This window comes from Neolamprologus multifasciatus, chromosome 9, assembly GCF_963576455.1.
Source record: "Neolamprologus multifasciatus chromosome 9, fNeoMul1.2, whole genome shotgun sequence".
Taxonomy (NCBI): Eukaryota; Metazoa; Chordata; class Actinopteri; order Cichliformes; family Cichlidae; genus Neolamprologus; species Neolamprologus multifasciatus.
Genome location: NC_140447.1, coordinates 25345440 through 25365538, shown reverse-complemented (window position 1 = coordinate 25365538; position 20099 = coordinate 25345440). Strand labels below are relative to the sequence as shown.

The window sequence follows — 20099 nt, the reverse complement described above, 5'->3', positions numbered from 1 at the left end:
AAACATTTCACTTCAAAGTTCAAGACCTGGAATATTGGAACCAAATTCTAAAGGATTTAAACAGCTCCAAAACCAAAGAGATTCAGCAACAGAAAGAGGTGATGCAGGAAATGGAGGCAGAAATCAGAGATTTGCAAAGCAGCAAGGCAGGCTTGGTTATAAAAGTGGGAGACATGGAAAAGGACAACCAGTCTTTAAGAAAGGAAAATGATGTGACGATAAAATGCATGTGTGAGCTGAAAAGGGTCTTTGAAAAGGAAAAAGATGACATGCAACAGGAAATACAAGCTGTTAAAAATAAACTCCATCAGGCAAACACAGCCTTTAAAGAGTTACAAGAGAGTGAAGAAAGAAAAAGGATCATGAATGAGGAAAACAAAACAGTGAACATTCCACAGCTCAGACAGACCCTGGAACTCCAATGCTTTGCACGTGAAATTGACATATTGAGGCAGCATAACAAACTTCTTGAATAGGCCCTCCGGGAGCTTTCCAAAAGGAGTGGTGGTTGTCAAAAAGAACTGAAACCACATGATGAGGGTGTGAAAGGAGAATCACGGATGTTCAAAGCCACTGAGAAAGACTACGAACATTATTTGAACGTGATCAACAGAGAAAAGGAGTTGTTGTACCATGAATGTGAGGCACTGAAAAGAGAGCTTGAAGAGGTCGAGAAAAATCTGTGTGATGTACAGGAAGTCATGGAAGCAAAATACATGACATTGCAAACCCAAGCTCAGACTCCGGGCTTTCACAGGAAGAACAGGAAGAACATAACAATCTGATAAACAACTACGATGTCCAAGTTAACGCACTCTTACAACAAAATAAGGCCTTAGAAAATAAGGTTAGTGACCTTACCAAAAAGGTGTGGAATGGACGGGAAGCGATGAGACAAATGGAAAAATACTTTCAAGAACAAAGGCAGTTACTCGAAAATCTCCAAGGAGAACCCTATTAAACTTGGTTAACGCAGGTTCAGGGGGTATAACTTAGACAATGGACATTTGATTTAATTGGCCCAAAATGAGTGACTGTACCCAGACACTCAGTAGCAAAAAAATTACAGAGATTCAAGAGAGAAAACTGTTTCTGCATAGACTCGTATAGTACTGTAAGTCTTGTCATCACCTGGTGTCCTGCATAGAGTGCAGGTTCAAGGTATTTACGTATCTTTCAGACTTAGAAGCTATGCTGCGTCAGGGGTTATAACAGCTGTGCCCCCCAACCGGTTGAAGCAGATGGCCGCCCCTCACTGCGCCTGGTTCTGCTGAAAGTTTCTTCCTGTTAAAAGGGAGTTTTTCTTTCCCACCGTCACCAAGGAGCTTGGAAAGAAAAGCGCCTGGACTTCTTTAAGTTAAACTTAAAGAAGTCCAGGCGCTTTTCTCCAAGCTCCTTAGACGTAGGGTTTGCTCACAGGGGATCATCTGATTGTTGGGGGTCTTCTCTCTTATACTGTATGGTCTTCACCTTACAATATAAACAGCAGTGAAGCGGCTATTTTTGCGATCCGGTGCTTTAGAAATACATTTTAGCTGAACTGAACTCCATAACATCTGGACTGAAATGCCTACACGCAACGGTAGGCATTTCAATCAAGAGCTCTGTCCAAAACGTTCAATGACAAGCATCAGCACTAGGATTGTTTTTTAGCTCACCAACAGTTCATGTTCCATACCCAGTTTTTATTGTCCATCATTCATATCACTGAACGAATACATTTGTCTGTTTACCTGATTGCAACTTTGTAAGACTGGGTTGGGAGATGTTCTTGTGGTGAGCTTTTATTCACATAATTGGTTTCTTTAATAGTGAAATAAAATAAATGTGTATAACTGGAAATGGCGTTCTCATGTGTGATTATCATATTGTTACATCGTTTGAAGAATACAGAATATATAATATATATAATTTACTCATGTATGTTACTCATCTAATGTGATTGTGTTTCCTCATCTCTACTTATGTGCTGATGTGTTCACTGAGGCCATTGTATGGTCCATTTTGTCTGCATTTCCATGTTTTAAGCATGGAATTTGCTCATTTAAAGGGTGTCTCATGTATCTCTTATGCAGAAATATGTGTTGCCTTGCTGGACAAATGTAGCACAGGTCTACTATTGTATTTAACAATCATTTCAGCATCCAGATAATCTCTTTCATATTCCCTTAGATGAATTTAGCCTGGTTGTCATGAAATAGGCATTTGAAACAATAACTACCAGTATATTTGAATGTGTGTGATTTCACTAATCCTATATATTTTTTGCAAGACAACTGGGTGCTTTGATGTAAAGAATGATCTGAGAACACTGAGGCTAATGAAGTAACAAGAGAAACATAATAAGTTTTAGTCTTTTAGTTTGCATGATCAATTTTGATTATTGTTCATTTTCATTGCCATGTCAATATGTTTTAGAGCAACGTTTTCTCATTTTGAACTCTTTTAGGTGTAAGTTTGAGTTTGTTTGATTTTAACTGGTTAAGTAAATTTGCGGTCAATTTAGACTCAATTCAAAATCTCCTACTTGTGACGAACACAAAAAGCTAAAAAAAGTCATAGCTGACTTTCTAAATAAACCTATCCATTTTTGCAAAGCAAATGTTTGCTTTCACTAAATTGCAAATGTTTAACCATAATTAGCTTAGCTGTCCTACTCTTGTTACTGCTCTTTCCTACTGCTGTTACAATCAAATGAACATCTCTGCAAATATAAATTAGCTGAGACCTTAGGTTGATGGTAGTTACTAGCAAACACAGAAATTTACATACACTCTAGAGTACAGTTAAATAAATAATAATAAATAAGATTTTATTTATACAGCACCTTTCTAGAGAGAGTCACAAAGTACTGCACATAAGAAAACAAATAATAAAAGGTAAAACAGACAATACAAACAATACGACAGTACAATACAAGCAGGCAAAAATTAATCAAAAGCAGTTTTAAAAAGGTAAGTTTTGAGTTGTTTTTTTAAAAGTCCAGTCCAGACCAAAGTCCACAGTTCTTAAGGTTTGGGGGAGAGAGTTCCACATCCTATGGGCCACAGTGGCAAAAACTCTATCACCCTTAGTTCTCATCTTAGTCTGTTTCATAGCAAGTAAGCCCTGATCAGATGATGTCTGGGACCTGCTAGGGCTGTAGCAGATCAGAGACTGTGCCAGTCCATGCAAAGCTCTAAAAGTCAAGACCAGGATCTTAAAATGTACTCTAAATTTAACAGGAAGCCAGTGTAGCTGAGATAGCAGTGGTGTCACATGAGAATTCTTAGGGTATCCACTGTTATTGCAGAGCAGTTTTGCTATTGTTTTTGTTGTTTAATGTTCATTTGTGTTAATATGAATGCAACCACATATGGAAGTAGTGCAAAACAGAGGTATGATGCTGAAAGGCCTAAGGGACTCCCTGGTACCCTATTGTCACAGGTGCCTTGAGGGTGACAGGATGAGGAAGTAGTGAGAAAATGGAGATAATGTTCAGCGGTCAAAGGGGCCTTGGGATACCCAGATGTGTACAATGTTTGTTTATATTTGTATTTATGAGACAAGACAGAGACAATATGTTAAATCTGAAATTGAAGTTGTTTTGGGGTATGTGAAGAATGCCATATGCAAAAAACTTGGTATTTGCTTATTGCCCAATATTGCTTCTTTATTCATGACAAAAATAATTTACACTGAGGGGAAAAAATCTTGTAAAGAGAATTCCCTCTTATGAAATATCTGAAGCAAATAAGATTATAAAAAGGAAGGCTATGGCAACATTTCCTAATATAATATGATGAGAACTGAGGAAGTCATATGAATGCAGAGAGACTGAAATAATGGTAAAAATCATATGAGTTTTGCATTAGGTATTCACTTATGGTATCATCCTGGGCCTCTGCTTAGGTTGAGTCTGGCAGCCTAATGAACTTGAAAAATATATTACAAACATTTTGAGTGAAAGATGCATCTGGCATTGTCAATAAGTGGGAATTCCTCAATGAGTCATGGCATCAGCAAAGAAAACCAAGAAACTATTTATCGAATAGATGCTGTAGTGAAATATCTCTATTAAAAAATAATAAAAAATCAATTGGTCTTTTTACAAGATTTGTAAGAATCTAGGACTAATTTTTGCAACTTACAGAACGTTTTGGTATTTTGTAATTTCCTTGGCTGACTCTGTTTTGTGTTTTCCAATTTTCTTTCTAAGAACTATAACAGAAAACATATGCAAACAAATATCAACTTTTATTCAGTGCAAAATAGGATATCAATATTTTTCTCTTCATTATTTTCCCATGCTTTGATCTTTTCATTGCATATACCGAGGCCCCTACTGAGGCTGCTTGCTTGTGCCTGGCTCTGAGCTCTTAGCCTTTTTGCCTTTGTAAGCTTATTTAAAATGTCCACTTTCAGTATGTCATTATAAAATAAGCTTCCATGCAAAAGACATGTTAGTGTGTTTCCGCAAGTGTACGTGCAACTGTTTACCTTTGGTGCTCATTCATGAAATGGACCATCTCGTAATCTTACCTATGACAGGCTGACTGGCAGGTCACTAGAAATGGGCTGATACCAGTTCCCTGCCTGAAGACATGAAATAGGATGCTGCTTTTTAAACAGATTGTATGTCTGGCTAAATACCCATGTTTTTTTACACTGCTTACATGATTCAGCCTTTCATATGCAAATGTGAAGCTGTTTGCTTAATCTGGATTATGCATGATTAACAAGACAGCTTGAAACCAATGTAACATGACTTATCTTGCTAATAACCACCAAATAAACCTCCAACCCTTTCAACTCCAAATAATGGTCTCTTTGAGCCTTCCTTTACTTGGACATACAGCAAACACACTACTCAGATCCATCCTTATTGCTCTGGTCATATGAAGTCACAACAATACATACTTAATAAAGTGAAGCAAACCATCAATCGTGTAGTGATGACCGAACATTTCCCCTATGCTGGATACAAGTTAGACAAAGAAGTATTGAATCAACCTTCCCCCTGAGGTCTAATCTTGTGTCATAATGTATTGTGTAACCATATTTTCTTACTCTACTGTGTCTTTCTTTGTAGCTCTTTCAGCGTCCTAGATGTGAATTTCCAGAAAGGTTAAAAGAGAATTCAGCTATGCCAGTACTCAGTTACTCATAATAAAGAATGAGTTGACTGGTACTCTCTACAACTGCTTCACATCGCTGACAGCTGCATCAAGCGAAATGAAACCAAATAAATGTTGCCACACATTAAAATATGAATTATTTTCTAATAAATGGAGGACAATAAAGCCAATAAGCACAGCCTGAAATTCACCAATTTGCTAAATAGCAAAAAATCCTGCGGATTCAGCTACCTCCCTCAATCAACATTTGATTGAGAGTTTTGCCTCATTGATCTGATGGTTCTTTGAGGAGGCTTTTATATTGTGCTGATGCTGAGGGGAGTGCTTTTGGTGATATTTGCTTTCAAATACAGCAATACTGCTCATGAAAGCTGGTTTAGAGTCCACATTATTTTGTATTTACATCATGCAAATGAGGAACAGTTAAGTTTGCACACTAACAGTTAAGTTAGTGTGCATTTTATGAAGCACACTAATACTGATGCCGCTTGTTTGTGGCTGGCTCTGTGCTCCCAAGCCAGGCGAGTGTCTCCAGCAGATCCCAGGAACAACAGCGGAGATCTCTGTCCAGAAGAGCGCAGTCCTAGGAACAGCTAAGATACTGCGCAGGACCCTCAAGCTCCCAGGCCTCTGGTAGAGGACCCAAGCTTGAAGGATTGATCGCCCCTGTGGGGATTTTTTTTTTTATATATATACACACATATATATATACATGTGTGTGTGTGTATGTGTGTGTGAATGTATGTATGTATATATATATATATATACATTTATATATATATATATATATATATATATGTGTGTGTGTGTGTGTGTGTGTGTGTGTGTGTGTGTGTGTGTGTGTGTGTACAGAGAGCTGCTGGAGAGCTGCAGATTCCGGTGTTTTACTGCCCTCCATGGTCATATAGTTTTGGATTGGTCTTCAGCCAGTAGTTCAGACACAAATATGCCATTATTATGCTTAGATGGTGTCCACACAGTTGATAATAAGACATGCTTGGGAAATCAGAAAAACTTTTTATTATGGTCACATTATTACTTTCTGCTACGTTTTCAATAACAAGGATGATATTTTCATAATTTTAATGTGCAATTTGATGTTTATTTAGATCATAGATATTTCTCCTGCACACACAAAGTTTTACCATTAATTCGTGCTGTATTCAGCATAGTGGCATCTGTTGGTAGATGCTAAACTTAGAGTTCAGTTTAATTAGTTAAAGCCCAAAGGGCTTAAATCACAATAAGAAATATTGTTGGTTGGTCTGTTTTTTAAGTCAGAATGCTGTTGATTCTGTAGTATCTGCAGCATGTTGGTTCTGTTTGTAAAACTGCTTCTAACATTTTGATTTTTTTTGTTTTAAAACTTCTTACTATGGCTAAGTGTACTAAAAGAAATTGGAAAAGTTCACTAAATATGTTGCTTCCTGCAGCCACCATTTATTTCAAAAAAAAAAAAAAAAACTATTAGTGCAGTTGCTTTGCACTATTGACCTTTTAATTCAATATTCCAAGGACTCTATGCAATCCTTAAGTGCCTTCCATGATTCAGTAGCTTGTAGAACTGCCTCTAGCAGAAATAGTTTGAAGAATTCATTTTCTGTTTGACTTCATCAGTCTCCAATGTCCTTGTGGAGGAATTTTTGCCCACTCTTCTTTACAATGTTGCTTCATTTCATTGAAGTGTGTGGAAATGAATTTATACAAACCTCGATTCATTGTATTAATAAGAGAGTGGTAAAATGAACTAAAGCATTTTAATTAGGTCTGAGTATAGGCTTTGACCGAACCATTGCAAGACCTTGATTCCTTTCTTTTTTACCCATCCTGATGTAAATTTGCTGTTTGGGATCATTGTTCAGCCAAGCTTTAGCTGTCAGAAAGATGGCCTCACACTTGACTGTAGAACAGGGGTGCGGAGCTAATTTAGATGGCTAAATTACCTACTCAACATGTCTTGAAGTTTTGCAGAGGCCTGGTAATGAACTACTCATTTGATTCAGGTGTGTTGACCCACAGTGATATCTAAAACCTGCAGGACACCAGCCCCTGAGGCCTGGAGTTCCCCACCTCTGCTCTAGAATATACAGCGGAGTGATATACAGAGTTCATGGTCAACTCGTGACAGCAAGTTGCCTAAGTCCTGTGACCGCAAAATAAATCAACCCTCCACCACCATGTCTGAGAGTTAATATAATAGGGTTCTTCAAAGCTCTTCAAATTTTCATAAATATCTGAAAGTGTTTTTTAAATAGCACATTTGTTATGAGAAAGCCTTTTAGTTGTATAACAAGGGATACAGGTTGATAATATCAATGGCTTGTTAAGTTTGGCTATAGGTTCAAAGGTGTAACACAATTCTCAGGCTTGTGGAGGAATGTTTTCTTATCTTTAACTGCATCTTCACCACACCTACAGAAAACATTTAATAGTTCTATTTATTTGCTCAAGCCATCACTGGAAAAAAATTTATATAAGTCAAGTCTGTTGCAGTATGTTTTCATTTTACCATAACTTAAGTTCATACCGTAATAGGTATGTTCATTACTACTTAAAAAAATGTATTACTCTTTGCTACTTTCTGAAAATCCCGAAGAAAATTATCCTATCATTGAACATTAGGAGTAGGGGTGGGTTTTTATAATCGATTTATCGATTAAAATCGATTCTGGCTTGGATAACGTAAAATCGATTCATTAAAATCCTGAATCGATTTTTTAATATAAATTTATTTTGCCCAAAATGCCAGAATCTCTGGTGAAATCTCACAAAATTTCAACAACCACCAACAGCTAAGACAGTAAATGAGAGCAGGAACATGGATTCTGCACAAAGACTTAAACACACAGCGCAACCCGCGGATCAGAATCAGTTAGATGTCGCCTTTCTCACAGTCGGGGCTGAAAGCCGACAGCTCGCTGATTCTGATCTGTCGGCGGGTCCGCGCTTTGTGTTCACGCCCTTTATGCGCCGATTCTAAAGCTGTTAGTTTGATGTCCCTCCAAACAATATTGACCGAACCAGCAGCAAAAGAAGATCCAAACTACGCTTCACATAAACATCATCATGTATTCACTCTGACTTTTACTGTTTTGCTTCCAACACCATGCACATCTCTCTCTCTCTCTCTCTCTCTCTCTCTCTCTCTCTCAAAAGACCTGTTTTCTTCAATATTCGCTTGCTTGTTACGCACAAGTGTACCGTTGTTTACAGCGCTGTCGGCCGCTGTTTTTTTTTCCCTTTTACATTCTTCCGAAAAGAGAGCCTCATTTCTGCCGTTCAATACTGAACCAATTTAAACTTTTTAAAATTATGCAAAATGCAAAACGCTAAGCCGTGTCTCTAATAAAACCGCTGTAACTTCAGAGGTAATGTTCATATGTTGATTAATGGTTTTCTTTTGTTTTTGATGTACTGCAGAATATTTTTTATAAAATCCCAGGCCAGGAAAATCACCTTCATGCTTTTCTGTGTTTTATCTTCAGCTACTTTGACACAAAGGCATCTGCTGCGATGCTTACACCTTTGATAAAGTCTTGCGTGTGTCAGCTTCCTTTTTATAGATACAAAAATATGTAAATGTACTGATCTGAATTATAATATTTCTGACTGTCAAAATTTCCCAGATTCAAATCAAATTGAATCGAATCGAATTAAATCGAATCGTGGATCGAATCAATTCAGGACCTTGTGAATCGGAATTGAATCGATTCTAGAAATCAGTGACGATACCCAGCCCTAATTAGGAGCACTTTCAGATTATAGGAATGGGTGAATACAGCCATTTTGGTACAGCCAGGTTTTCACTTTGATCTGCCTTCTTCCAGTCATCCCAAATACCCACTGCCTTACAGATACAGGAGTTTAGGTTCAGGGATACCTGAATTTGGTACAAAGTTGGAAAAATTGATATACCCTATGACATTTGCAGCGAAGTTAATCAATACTGGGTATCTCACGGTATATCTCAATGTATGAGGTGGAAAGTGTGATGCAAGTTGAGATATTGCAATCTAAAGTCCACAGGCTGCAACATCTCAGATTTACCAATATTAGTCAAGTTAAAAGCTACAAATTTGAAAATTAATGCACACCTCTCCCATGTTTAAAAGTACAATTAAAGAAAGGGATAGAGGGCTTAAGAGAACAGAGATAATACATACAGTTCCATTTGTAGTTCTTTCTGCCAAAGGGCCGATAAGGTCATGCCATGGTGATGCCTCCATCATCCATCCGTCCATCCACAATTCACTGGAATCACTCCTCTGCTTTAGTGAAACTTGCAAACAGTGATCACCTAATAGGTCTTCACCCAAACTGTGCTCAAGGCAAAATCTGTCATTTTACAGCAATAACCTGTGAATTATGGTGAACTATGAGTGGTTTTGTTTTTGCAGGTTTAAATCGTAGTAACATACCTGCTGACATCCTCGTTACTATTCTGCTAGTAACGAGGATGTCCGAGTACCATGAGTGAATTCGATTTTGGGCTCATGAGCTGCTTCTTTTATGTAAGTTTGCCCTCCTGTTAACGCTGTTGCTAATGTTTAGTTATTTGCTGACAAGCATCATAAGCAGATTTAGCTCCATTTACACCTGTTCACTGAGGGCAAAAGACCACAGCAAAAGACAGGAAAGAAAGTTGCTGCATAGAGTACAGTTTTGTAAGGAGTGAACCCTCACATTAGCCCAAAAATCTGAGTGAATTACATCTCCTTAACTGCAAAAAGATTAACTATTCACTATTAAACACTTTAAAATACATAAAAAGAATCTGAAAAAATACACAGAGAGACCTGTGTAAAAAAAAAAAAAAAAAAAAGATTTTTCACATCCTTGTAGGGTTTTATACCTGCAAATAAAGCACTGCGGGTATGGAATGAATGAAAATGCTGTTAAAGTGTCAAGCTGCAACCCTAAGAGAGGCATAGGCCTTTCTCCAGCTGGGGGAAATATGGATGGCCTTTGTAAATTAATAGTGTTTGTTTATATTTTCCCTGAAATTAACAATAAAACATCCAATTAGAAATGAAATGTTTTATCAGTTTTAGTGGTTTTATTTTTCTCTTTACCTTTTCCCACATTGCTACTGTTAGTCTGTTTGTGAAAGCACGTAGGCCACACTTGCACAGGAGCAGTAAAAATTAACGTTCAAATCTAATTAAAACTTCAGATGAGGAGAAAAAAACGGCCCCCTTGGCTGATGTGTGATTAGTTTGTTAAATCTGCAAACAAATTAGTGAACCTGTCATGTTTATTTTGCATCCATGGCACTTTTTTTTTTCCTTAGCAAAGTGGAATATAGAATTTGACAGAATTACATCAGCCAGACAGAAAGGATTCTCATGCATATATGAATTATATGATGGGAAATGAGAATTTAAGGTTCTTGGATGTCCTTGCTGAATTTTTGTCATTCAGAAATTGTATTGTTTTATAGTGGTTGTAACAGGATTATAACTGTAATATTATCCTGGTTAAAGCTGGGGGATTTTTATTTCACTTAGAAGCTATAATTAAGATTTGCCTCGGTAATAATATCGTGCCAAATAGCTGTAATAAAACTGCACACTTGCCAACAGGCCATCATCATATCAGAGTTAAAGGTAGTGCAAAGCAATGGGATTGTACTGACATCTGGTGGAAGATGGTAGCACTTGAAGAGTTTTTATGGAAAACAAGTTCCCAGAAGATGCTTGAATGACTCTTAACACCAACTGATTTTGATTTGTCTTTATTTACATTTAATACTGTCAATGCAAACTCTTCTGCCCGAGGCTGAAGAGCACAAGTGGGTGTATAGAAAACGATACATAAACAGATATGATTTAATGAAATTTACTGAAGCTGAAATTTACCCATCTATAGAAGTGCTTTAAAATAAAAACTTTATTCTCTGTAGAACATTGTGAGAACACACACCCTATTAGTTTTGACTTTTATTCGTTATAGCCAGGGTTCATAAGCCTTAATAAAAGTGCTTTACACCACAATATGTGAATAATTATTGAAACTACGATACTAAGATAGTTTTGTACCATAAGACAAATCTTACCAAGTACCCAAATGGTACCATGACTACATTACCATTAGCAATTACAAATGCCATTAATACAGAAAATATATAAATATAAACGGTTTTATTTATTTAATGATTTATATGTGCACGAATACATACACATTTTGTTTGGCAATAAAGTATGGCAGCTGGCGTGACAGCCTTTTTAGCCTCATTCCATGTGAACCGGGAAGCATAAACTCCTGAGCTCCAATTTGGAGTTTTCTGCATGTGAGAGTTGAACAGAGACAAAAGACATGACGTCAAGGATCTTTAAGACCGCAGTGGAGTCACAAAGTCAAAAATTAAAACATAAACAGGTAAAACAAAGGTGATAACGTATAATGGCACTGCATAACATGACTGTCAATACCACAAATAAAGACCGTTTAAACTGCATCAGTATATGCCCTTAAAATTTTGAGTGAACGTAAAATGACTCTAACTAGAAGGCATTTTGAAGAAGCTGGTAAACAAAACATTTGGTTTACAAAAAAACAGTGATTATGATTTCAAGCAGAATTAGGATTGATTGGCATTGGGCATTCAGGATTAAATTAAATTTATGGTATTCATGCTCATCAGTGTAACATCTGTGCCTCCAGCTCTTCATATTTCTCCCAGCATCTCTCACTCATGGGCTTAACATTAGAGGTCGCCCTGTTCTGAGGTTGGAAATCATGTAAAACTTTTAATAGCTAACTGCTGCCGACCTCTGAGGCTAACCTTGACAGGCTGCAATTGAACTGGCGCTGGGTGGGCGTGAGATGCTCTGCTGAAGGTTACTCAACACGGTGATGAGAGGGTTGTCTGCTGGGATCATAATTGTAGTTTTTTTTCCCCCTCCTGTTGAAAGGGTTTGATTAAAGATGTAAAGATGTGGAGTAGATGTGAAAGTCTGATGCAAGAAAAAGAGAGAGCAGCTGGGCAGGTGACAAGTTGAAGTTAGTTTTTTCTTTTTTATTTCATCTTTCATGGCATGCAAATGGCCTTCCTAGGACATTTAGCAAAATGTGTCCTTGTTAAAAAGCACAGGACATAAATCCCATATTTTGATTGTGCTTCAGTTTGCCACATGAAAATATTTCAAATCTTTTTTCTTTTTCATAAAAAGCATGTCTGAACCAAATAAAAAAAATGTATAATGTAGTGAATAATACAATATTTAACACAGAACTGCACCCTTAATCTTGCAGATATCAACTTTTATCAGATATGATCAAGCAGTTGAGTTTGGCATGTGCACATTTTGCATCAATCCTTGTCTCTATAGGTAGCTAAATACATCCCAAAGTGCCATTTGACACTGCCAGAATAAACTTAGAATTTGGCAAAGGCACTGAAATGTAGAGTTAAGACTGGAAATTCCTTCATTTGTCTGTTCAAGAAATGAATATAGCCTCAAAGAAATAGCCAGATAATTATCTATACAATACTGACAGCATCTGTTCTCGGCTACCAAGTAAATGCAGTTCAATATAATGTTTTAGTTTCAGTAGTACACCTTATCTCTGCTAACAAGACTCTTCTATTATCTATACTATTAGTGTAGAATTGAAAACATTCTCCACTTTTTGATTTCTTCTTCTCTAAAGGTATTTAGACAAAGGTCTCCTTTGTTCCTGATCCTCTTTAGTCCTTCATCAAACCTTCATTTTTTGTAACATTAAGGCTTTCTTAAGGAAAACTACTCCTCCAATTTGCACCTTGTAAACTCCCAGAGATCCTTTCTTGGAATTGGCTGTAATCACAAAAGAAAGCTCAGGCAGAGTCATTTGGTAGTTTTGCCTTGTGTCAGATTTCCCCTGTGAATCTCGTTGAGGACGACATCATTGTTGGAGCTGTCAGATATTCCGCTGTTCGCGAACACAGAGCCTGCGGGCAATGAGAACAATGTGTTATGAAGAATATATTCAAATATGCGATGTTTGAAAAGGACTATCTGCCACCGCAGTACATACCACTGCTATTGGTGCCAAAACTGACAACAGAGGAGCTTCGAGAAGTGAACTTTGGATCCAAGGTAATTGCACTGGAGCGAGAGATAGTCTTCTTGTTTTGTGTGAATGTTCGACTCCAATCTGTAGAATACATGACTGTTTAACCAAAAATAGGCTGAAAATTGACACGTTTGTTTGCTTTCAAACTATCTGCTTTTTGAAAAGGCAGGGTAATACGACAAGATTTCACTTTGATTTTCCTGTAACATTCTTTAAAATCTCTGCCAAATCTCTTGCTAGATCAAGCCATTCATATTTAGGCTTATCTAAAGGCCATCAGACTCTTTCAACTATTGTCACTATGTTGACAGTGTCAGCATCATAAACCTCAGAATACAACTTGTGATTTTTTTTATTTCTGTTGAGAATATTTTATTTAGCTTTACTCTGATTAATAAAGAGATAGCAGAAAACAACTCTTGAGCACAAACTTTGTCTTGCTAGAAAGTCTAACAAAGACGCAATTTTTAAGAAGTAGCTACCTTGAATAGTCGTTGTGGATCTTGACACCTTGTATTTTGAAAGTATTTTTCAATGAAGCTTAGCCATCAGTTTAAACAAAAAACAAAACTGAAGCTAGCATGGAAGTATCAAAAACTGCAGTTCCTTAAATGGCTACTTGAGGGTGGCTTAAAAGTAGGATACATATGTTAAATAGCCTAATTTATAAGCATATTTACAAGTGGGTAATAAAAATGATTTTGTTTTCAATAGCCTTTTTTCCCATTAACATAACTTTAATATACGCAACATTTAAGTTATGTATTACTGTTTGATGGCCAGGGCAATACAAGCACCAGCAGGGTGCTAGCCTTACCTTACCTAAAAACGGTACTTTTTCGAGCACTTTTTTCTTAAATCAAGTACTAGAACATTAGCACTAATTAGCAGTTATCTGTCAGGTATGTAGCTAATATTTAACAAATGTTTTTTGGCTTTAAAGCAGTCAATCCTCAAAAAATCTGAAAGCCTTCCCAGAAAACAAGAAAACAAACCAAGTACTGCGAAGTACTGTAGGAGTGGTCTACTAGTTTTATGTCAATTCTAGAGTTCAGCAGTTGGTGAGAGGCAAGTTCAACCCATTAGTCGGGGCGTTAGTTTCAGAAAGATAGAGAATTCAACTGTAATTAGCTGGTTTATGATAAGCAGTAAAATATGTGGATTTAACAAGTTTAGCTTTGGATTTAAACCTGAGCTCTCCTCACACATAGATGTGAATGACATACTACATCCATGCATATGTATATCATATCTTCATTTAGATTACTTTAAGTTTTTATTTAAATGAGTTCTTATTTTGGTGGAAATTAAGAACAAAATTTGAAGACAAAGGTTCTAAAGCAACCACTGTTTACTCTGTTGTAACCAACTGAACTACTATAAAGTGCTTCTAAAGAACTTTTCAGGAACATTTAGTAATTTCACCTGAGTTCTCAGCCAGTCGCAGTTTCCCACAGCAAAGGTAAGTTCTCCACTGCCTGCGGACATTCTCCTTTATGGCGCAATGGAAAACAAAGACAAAGAAACCTACACAGGAACAGTAAGGAAGTAGCTTATAGTATACATCCATGCATTTTATAGTGTTATTATTGTGTTATTATATATTTGTGTTATTATGATAAAAAAAAAAATCAATCCTATTTTGAAATTCAAGGTGTTTATACATATGTCACCTTGCAGAGAGTTGAATATAGAAAAAAGGTAAACAAAGGGTAAGTAGAGGGGTCCCCATGCAAACAGAGCAAACCCCCAGGTAAGGCCGAGGATGATGACGAGGCCGGTGACACTGCGCAGATCAGTCATAACACTTCTTTTGGGAGACTGGTTGTGGGGGTTCTGCTTCTTGATACGTGAAAGCTGTCCCATAACAACGATGAAGGCCAGCAGGCACAGGATAAAGATCAGGAGGAAATAGGCGACCACACCAACATAGAAGGCTATGTTATTACTCAGCCAGCAGCTACAGAAAGAAAACAAAGGAGAAATGACCATGGGAACATTTTAGCTTCAAAACAGTGATAACTTGTTTTCTTTCTCTTCACTTAGGTTGCTTCAAAATTATTAGATGCTGTGCTGACACAACTAAAGCAGTGTGATTAATCAAAGGTTAAGTTCTTTGCTAAGGTGGCAGGACCATCTAATTTGTTGATGTGTATGGCAAAATCCATTTACAGTAGTTGAACAGACCTTTCCCACTGGGATATTTTGACTCCTCACTTGGAAAAATCACTCTAAAATTCATAATGGCTCTGTTTCGATATGTGCATCAGCATCAATAATCCATGCTATTAAGGAGCCTCATGGAATGTGAGAATCCTGGCAGTTGCATAGTGTTTTTAAATCATCATCTCTGATGTCTGTGAAGGTTCTCAGTCATCCAGGTCATCGTAGTCAAAGGAGCTTGCAAAGAAAAGCGTCTGGACTTCTTTAAGTTACTTGAAGACGTTTCACCTCTCATCCGAGAAGCTTCTTCAGTTCTAAGGTCAAATGGTGGGGAGTCCCAGATTTAAACCTAGTGGGAGTGTCCCCCCACAGAGGGACAAAAGGACCCCCTGATGATCCTCTAATCGCCTGAGCCAAGGTGTGAAACTGGGTGTGGGTCCCAATCAGCCAGAGTTTCGGGTGAGCTCATTGTGAAACCTGGCCCCACCTTATCATGCGAATTCCTGAGGTCAGATGGCCCAGGATGTGAGTGGGCGTTAAGACGTCTGGGAAGGGAACTCAAAACTGGATTATAGATGGCAGAGAGTTGGTGTCGTAAACCACCGCCTCTGTTCAAACATGGTCGCTCACAGTGGACATAGATGGCTTCTTTCACTCCTCTTTCAAACCATCTGTCCTCTCTGTCCAAAATGTGAACATTGGCATCCTCGAAAGAGTGTCCTTTATCCTTAAGATGCAGATGGACAGCTGAGTCTTGTCCTGTGGAGGTGGCTCTTCTGTGTTGTGCCATGCGCTTGTGAAGTGGCTGTTTGGTCTCTCCAATGTAGAGGTCTGGGCATTCCTCGCTGCACTGTACAGCATACACCACATTGTTAAGTCTGTGTTTTGGCGTTTTGTCTTTCGGGTGAACCAGTTTTTGTCTGAGCGTGTTGCTGGGTCTAAAATGCACTGGGATGTCATGCTTGGAGAAAACTCTCCTGAGTTTTTCTGATACACCGGCTACATAGGGGATGACAATGTTGTTGCGTCTGTCCTTCTTATCCTCCCTCGCTGGTGTCTGATCTTCTTTTCTGTGCCTCTTTGCTGACTTTAAGAACGCCCATTTAGGATAGCCGCACGTTTTGAGTGCTTCCTTTACATGTGTGTGTTCCTTCTTTTTTCATCTCTGATCAGTGTTGGGAGAATCAAGTTAGGACATTTTTCCACATTTGCCACTCCTGGGAAATACTTTGGTTTAGGAATGGTGACATTAGTTCAACTAGTTATTGCACAGTTTCATACTCAGGAGCTGAAAAATGGAAATGGCTGATTTCCTGACATTGCACTACAGTCTTAAGGTCCCACCAGAGCATTTCAGTGGGGATGAGGACTGGACTTTCACTGGGCCAGTTCAGCACCTTAATACTTTCCTTTGCTACTGTTCTTGGGATCTTTGGGATTTTCATCAAGGTTTAGCTGTGGGACTGATGGACACATATTTGCCTTTAGAATACTAGTATGCATAGGTCCTATGGTTTAAAAACAAGCCTAAATCATCAGCCTTTCATCACTGTGCTTGACAGTTTGTATGCAGTGTTTATGCTGATAAACTGTTTTTTGCCAAAAATAGAGCTGTGCATTTTGTCCAAAGATGTCTGCCTTGGTCTCCTCTATCCAAAGGGAATTGTTCTAAAATTGTGTTTTTTCAGTTGTAATTTTGCAAATATAAGCCACAGTGCCATGTCCCTTTGAAGAGAACAGGTTTTCTCCTGGCAGCCCTTCCAAATAAGCTATATTTTCTCTGTCTTTTTCTAATTGTACTTTAATGAACTTCAACATTTAATATGTTACCGCTGACTCTATGATTGCTGCTGATGTCTTTTCTGCTTGGCGTTGTGTTCACACACACCTGAATGCTCCACAGCAGCAAACTGCCAACACTTGCTGATGATTAGTTAATTCAGTGTATTTTATTAAGAGAACCAGGCTGCTGTTTACCCTCTTAATTCTAATGGAAGCAGTAATGGTATACTTAGTTTTTCACATGGTGCTTGTACATTTTGGCTTAATTCTGGTTAAATAATGCCACTGTGTAAAATCGTATGGTATTTAAATAGATAACCTTGATTATATTTTTTCAAGAAATATGTTTAACCAACATTATGGGAATGCTGCTTACTCTCAAAAGGAAAAGCACAGATTGCACTTTCCAAAATGTTATTAACCATTCAAAATATTTTACACTACAAGCCTTATTCATCTTATTTACTATTCACATACACGATCAAAATTCAGTATCTTGCCCATATAAGTGTTCTATCTACAGTACTTAGCCATAGCTTCTTAGTGAGTTTAATCAAGAAAATGGATCTAAAGCTTTGACATACAAAACAAAATATTAAAAATTAACTCACAAGTTATCTGAAGTGTCATTTGTGTGTTTTCCATAATTAATCAAACCATAGTTGTTTTTGTCCACGGATATCACAATAATTACAATGATAAGAGGAATACCTGCAAAAAACCCAAGGTTAATCAAAGGAAATTTATGAACATATTTAAAATATTGATGTAATGAAAAATTAATTATTGATCATCAAGTAAAAGTTTGAAGATTCCTACCCCAACCCATCAGAGTGAACTTCAGCATGTACTGGCTCAGGTAGGGTGTAAAAACTCGCACAATGCTGAGATACATATGCAGGGCCTCAAGCCCCGCCCATGTAAATGATGTCAGCAGGAAGTAGTGCAGGAAGAAGGCAGTACAAATACAGAGGCCTGTATTGTTGTGGCTCGCCAGCCAGCTGTCCAGCAGGAACACCAAGTTCAGGAAGAGCAGAGATGAACAGAGTTGGACCAAGATCTTGGCTGGTATATCCCTTAGCAATTTTCTACAAAGACAGAGTTTAATAAAGAACGTTAAGAAAATTATAAGACTAAACAGTAATGATTGATGTGCACCAAAATAGATCCTTACGGAAAAGAAAGATACGTCAGCAATGTGATAGCAAGAAAAATAGCAGAGATTCCACAGCCAATATAGGTGATGAAAGTAAGAATTTGTGTGTTCTTCTGGTCAGGAAGTTCCTGTCTGGACAAATCCTGCATGGAGAAGTGGCATACACAACAAACAGACAGTGAACACAAACCGAGGCAATTTGTTTCCGTTGCTGGTTGTTATAAATTATACATGAAACAGAAACAGGTGCACAAATTCACACTAACCAGCAGTACTGCAAAGGATGTAAGATGGCTGCAGCTGCAGATTGTATATTCAGGGGTGCTGTTGACCACAAAGCAGCCAACAGAGCTCCAGCCTCCTCCACCACCTGAAAAATAACATCAAGGGCAGGAATATTTACACCTGGGGCTTTCTGGCTCTTCACAGACACTGTTTGAAATGTGCAAACTCACTATTCAGCATGAAATCCCAAAATGCACATTTGGCTGTGTAGTTTTTCTACAAACCAAAAACAATTTGTTATTACAGTTTATCTTTTTGTGAGCCTATATTGTTTATAATTGCAGTGATATAATGTTATGATCATAAGTGAACAATACAAAACTACTAACGTGCTGCACATGACACTCACGTGAACTGGGTTGCTGTTTCGGATGGTGAACTCAATGTTTTCACTCAGGTTGCTAATTGACAGATTAGCCACACTTGAGCCTAGAACTGTGCTGACAAGAGTTTTGTTATCTAATGATGCATCCTGCAAAAATGAAGAAATATACAGAGGTCAGTTACAGGAGAATAAGATTCGCTTTAAATTTAACCCCTTTCATATAGGTCATAATCAATTAGATAAATCAAAACAGAAAATAAATGAATACATTATGATATGACAGTGAGAAAGCACCTTAAAGAATGAATTTTTTGCATAGAAAGTAAACTGGACGCTGTTGGCCTGCTTCTGCTCTTCAGGGCTGATACCAGATGTGAGGGAGGTAGGCAAGTATACAGACGCCAAAGCAGGCTCTGAGCTTTTCATGGTCCTGTCTGGGCCACTGAACTGAAAACATGCAATAAATAAATAAATAAGTGGTAGGTTTGGTTTAGGTTGAGCCCTTACGTGTCTTAGATACTAAGATTGATACGTTTATTTAAAAAAAGGCTCTCATGTGAGGACCAATGTCTCTTGATGAGCAGATGACTACCTGGACATGATCAGTGTTAAAAACATCAAAAAGGATTGTTGTGAAGTTGCTCCCATTCACTCTTTTCACAGCAACAACTAAGGAACTGGTTGACAGAATTCCATCGCCACCAGTGACAGCCAGTTTAACACCCAGATTATCCACCAAGTGAATCAGCCTGTCGCCAAGAAATACAACACAAACATCAGGGGGAAAAATCACATTTGCATGTGCATATGTTATTTTCTTTGTTTGTTTTAAGACAGACGTGTGTGTTGAACCTGTTTGCAGATTTAGAGAGTGCCTCAGGGTTACTGTCCATCAAGTTACTGACAACTTTGATTATCACTGATCGTGAAACAGAGGGATTGTCCAGATACTTCTCCAGTGTCTCAACCAACACTGACACCTTAAAATTCCCAAATAAGACATTAAAATAAACAAACACAGTCGTTATCCATTTAAATGTTAGTTTAACACAACAGAGCAGCAGAGTGACATTTACTTGAGAGGCGTTGAGCAGAGATACATCCTGTGTTTGATTCAACAGGTAGACTGCTTCATCAGTTGTTTGTACATCAGTTGTGGAAGTTCCTGTGTTCTCTACAGGAGCAAATCATCAAATCAGTAGATCTATTTTTT

At 37.8% G+C, this 20099-nt stretch overlaps 1 protein-coding gene across 1 annotated transcript in view; it reads right to left on the bottom strand.

Annotated features, from left to right (window-relative positions):
• Nucleotides 1–9977: 9977 nt before the first annotated feature.
• adgrg2a (adhesion G protein-coupled receptor G2a) overlaps nucleotides 9978–20099 on the bottom strand; it is a 33164-nt gene continuing 23042 nt past the window's right edge. The window contains exons 23-36 of the mRNA XM_085173271.1: nucleotides 19963–20060; nucleotides 19739–19866; nucleotides 19479–19635; nucleotides 19181–19333; nucleotides 18911–19033; nucleotides 18732–18777; nucleotides 18543–18646; nucleotides 18295–18419; nucleotides 17940–18208; nucleotides 17732–17831; nucleotides 14849–15135; nucleotides 14601–14702; nucleotides 13137–13256; nucleotides 9978–13050 (exon numbers count right to left, since the gene is read on the bottom strand). Coding sequence (XP_085029397.1) covers nucleotides 12947–13050; nucleotides 13137–13256; nucleotides 14601–14702; nucleotides 14849–15135; nucleotides 17732–17831; nucleotides 17940–18208; nucleotides 18295–18419; nucleotides 18543–18646; nucleotides 18732–18777; nucleotides 18911–19033; nucleotides 19181–19333; nucleotides 19479–19635; nucleotides 19739–19866; nucleotides 19963–20060 — 1916 coding nt within the window. The 3' untranslated portion in view covers nucleotides 9978–12946. The remainder of the gene's footprint in view (nucleotides 13051–13136; nucleotides 13257–14600; nucleotides 14703–14848; nucleotides 15136–17731; nucleotides 17832–17939; nucleotides 18209–18294; nucleotides 18420–18542; nucleotides 18647–18731; nucleotides 18778–18910; nucleotides 19034–19180; nucleotides 19334–19478; nucleotides 19636–19738; nucleotides 19867–19962; nucleotides 20061–20099) is intronic.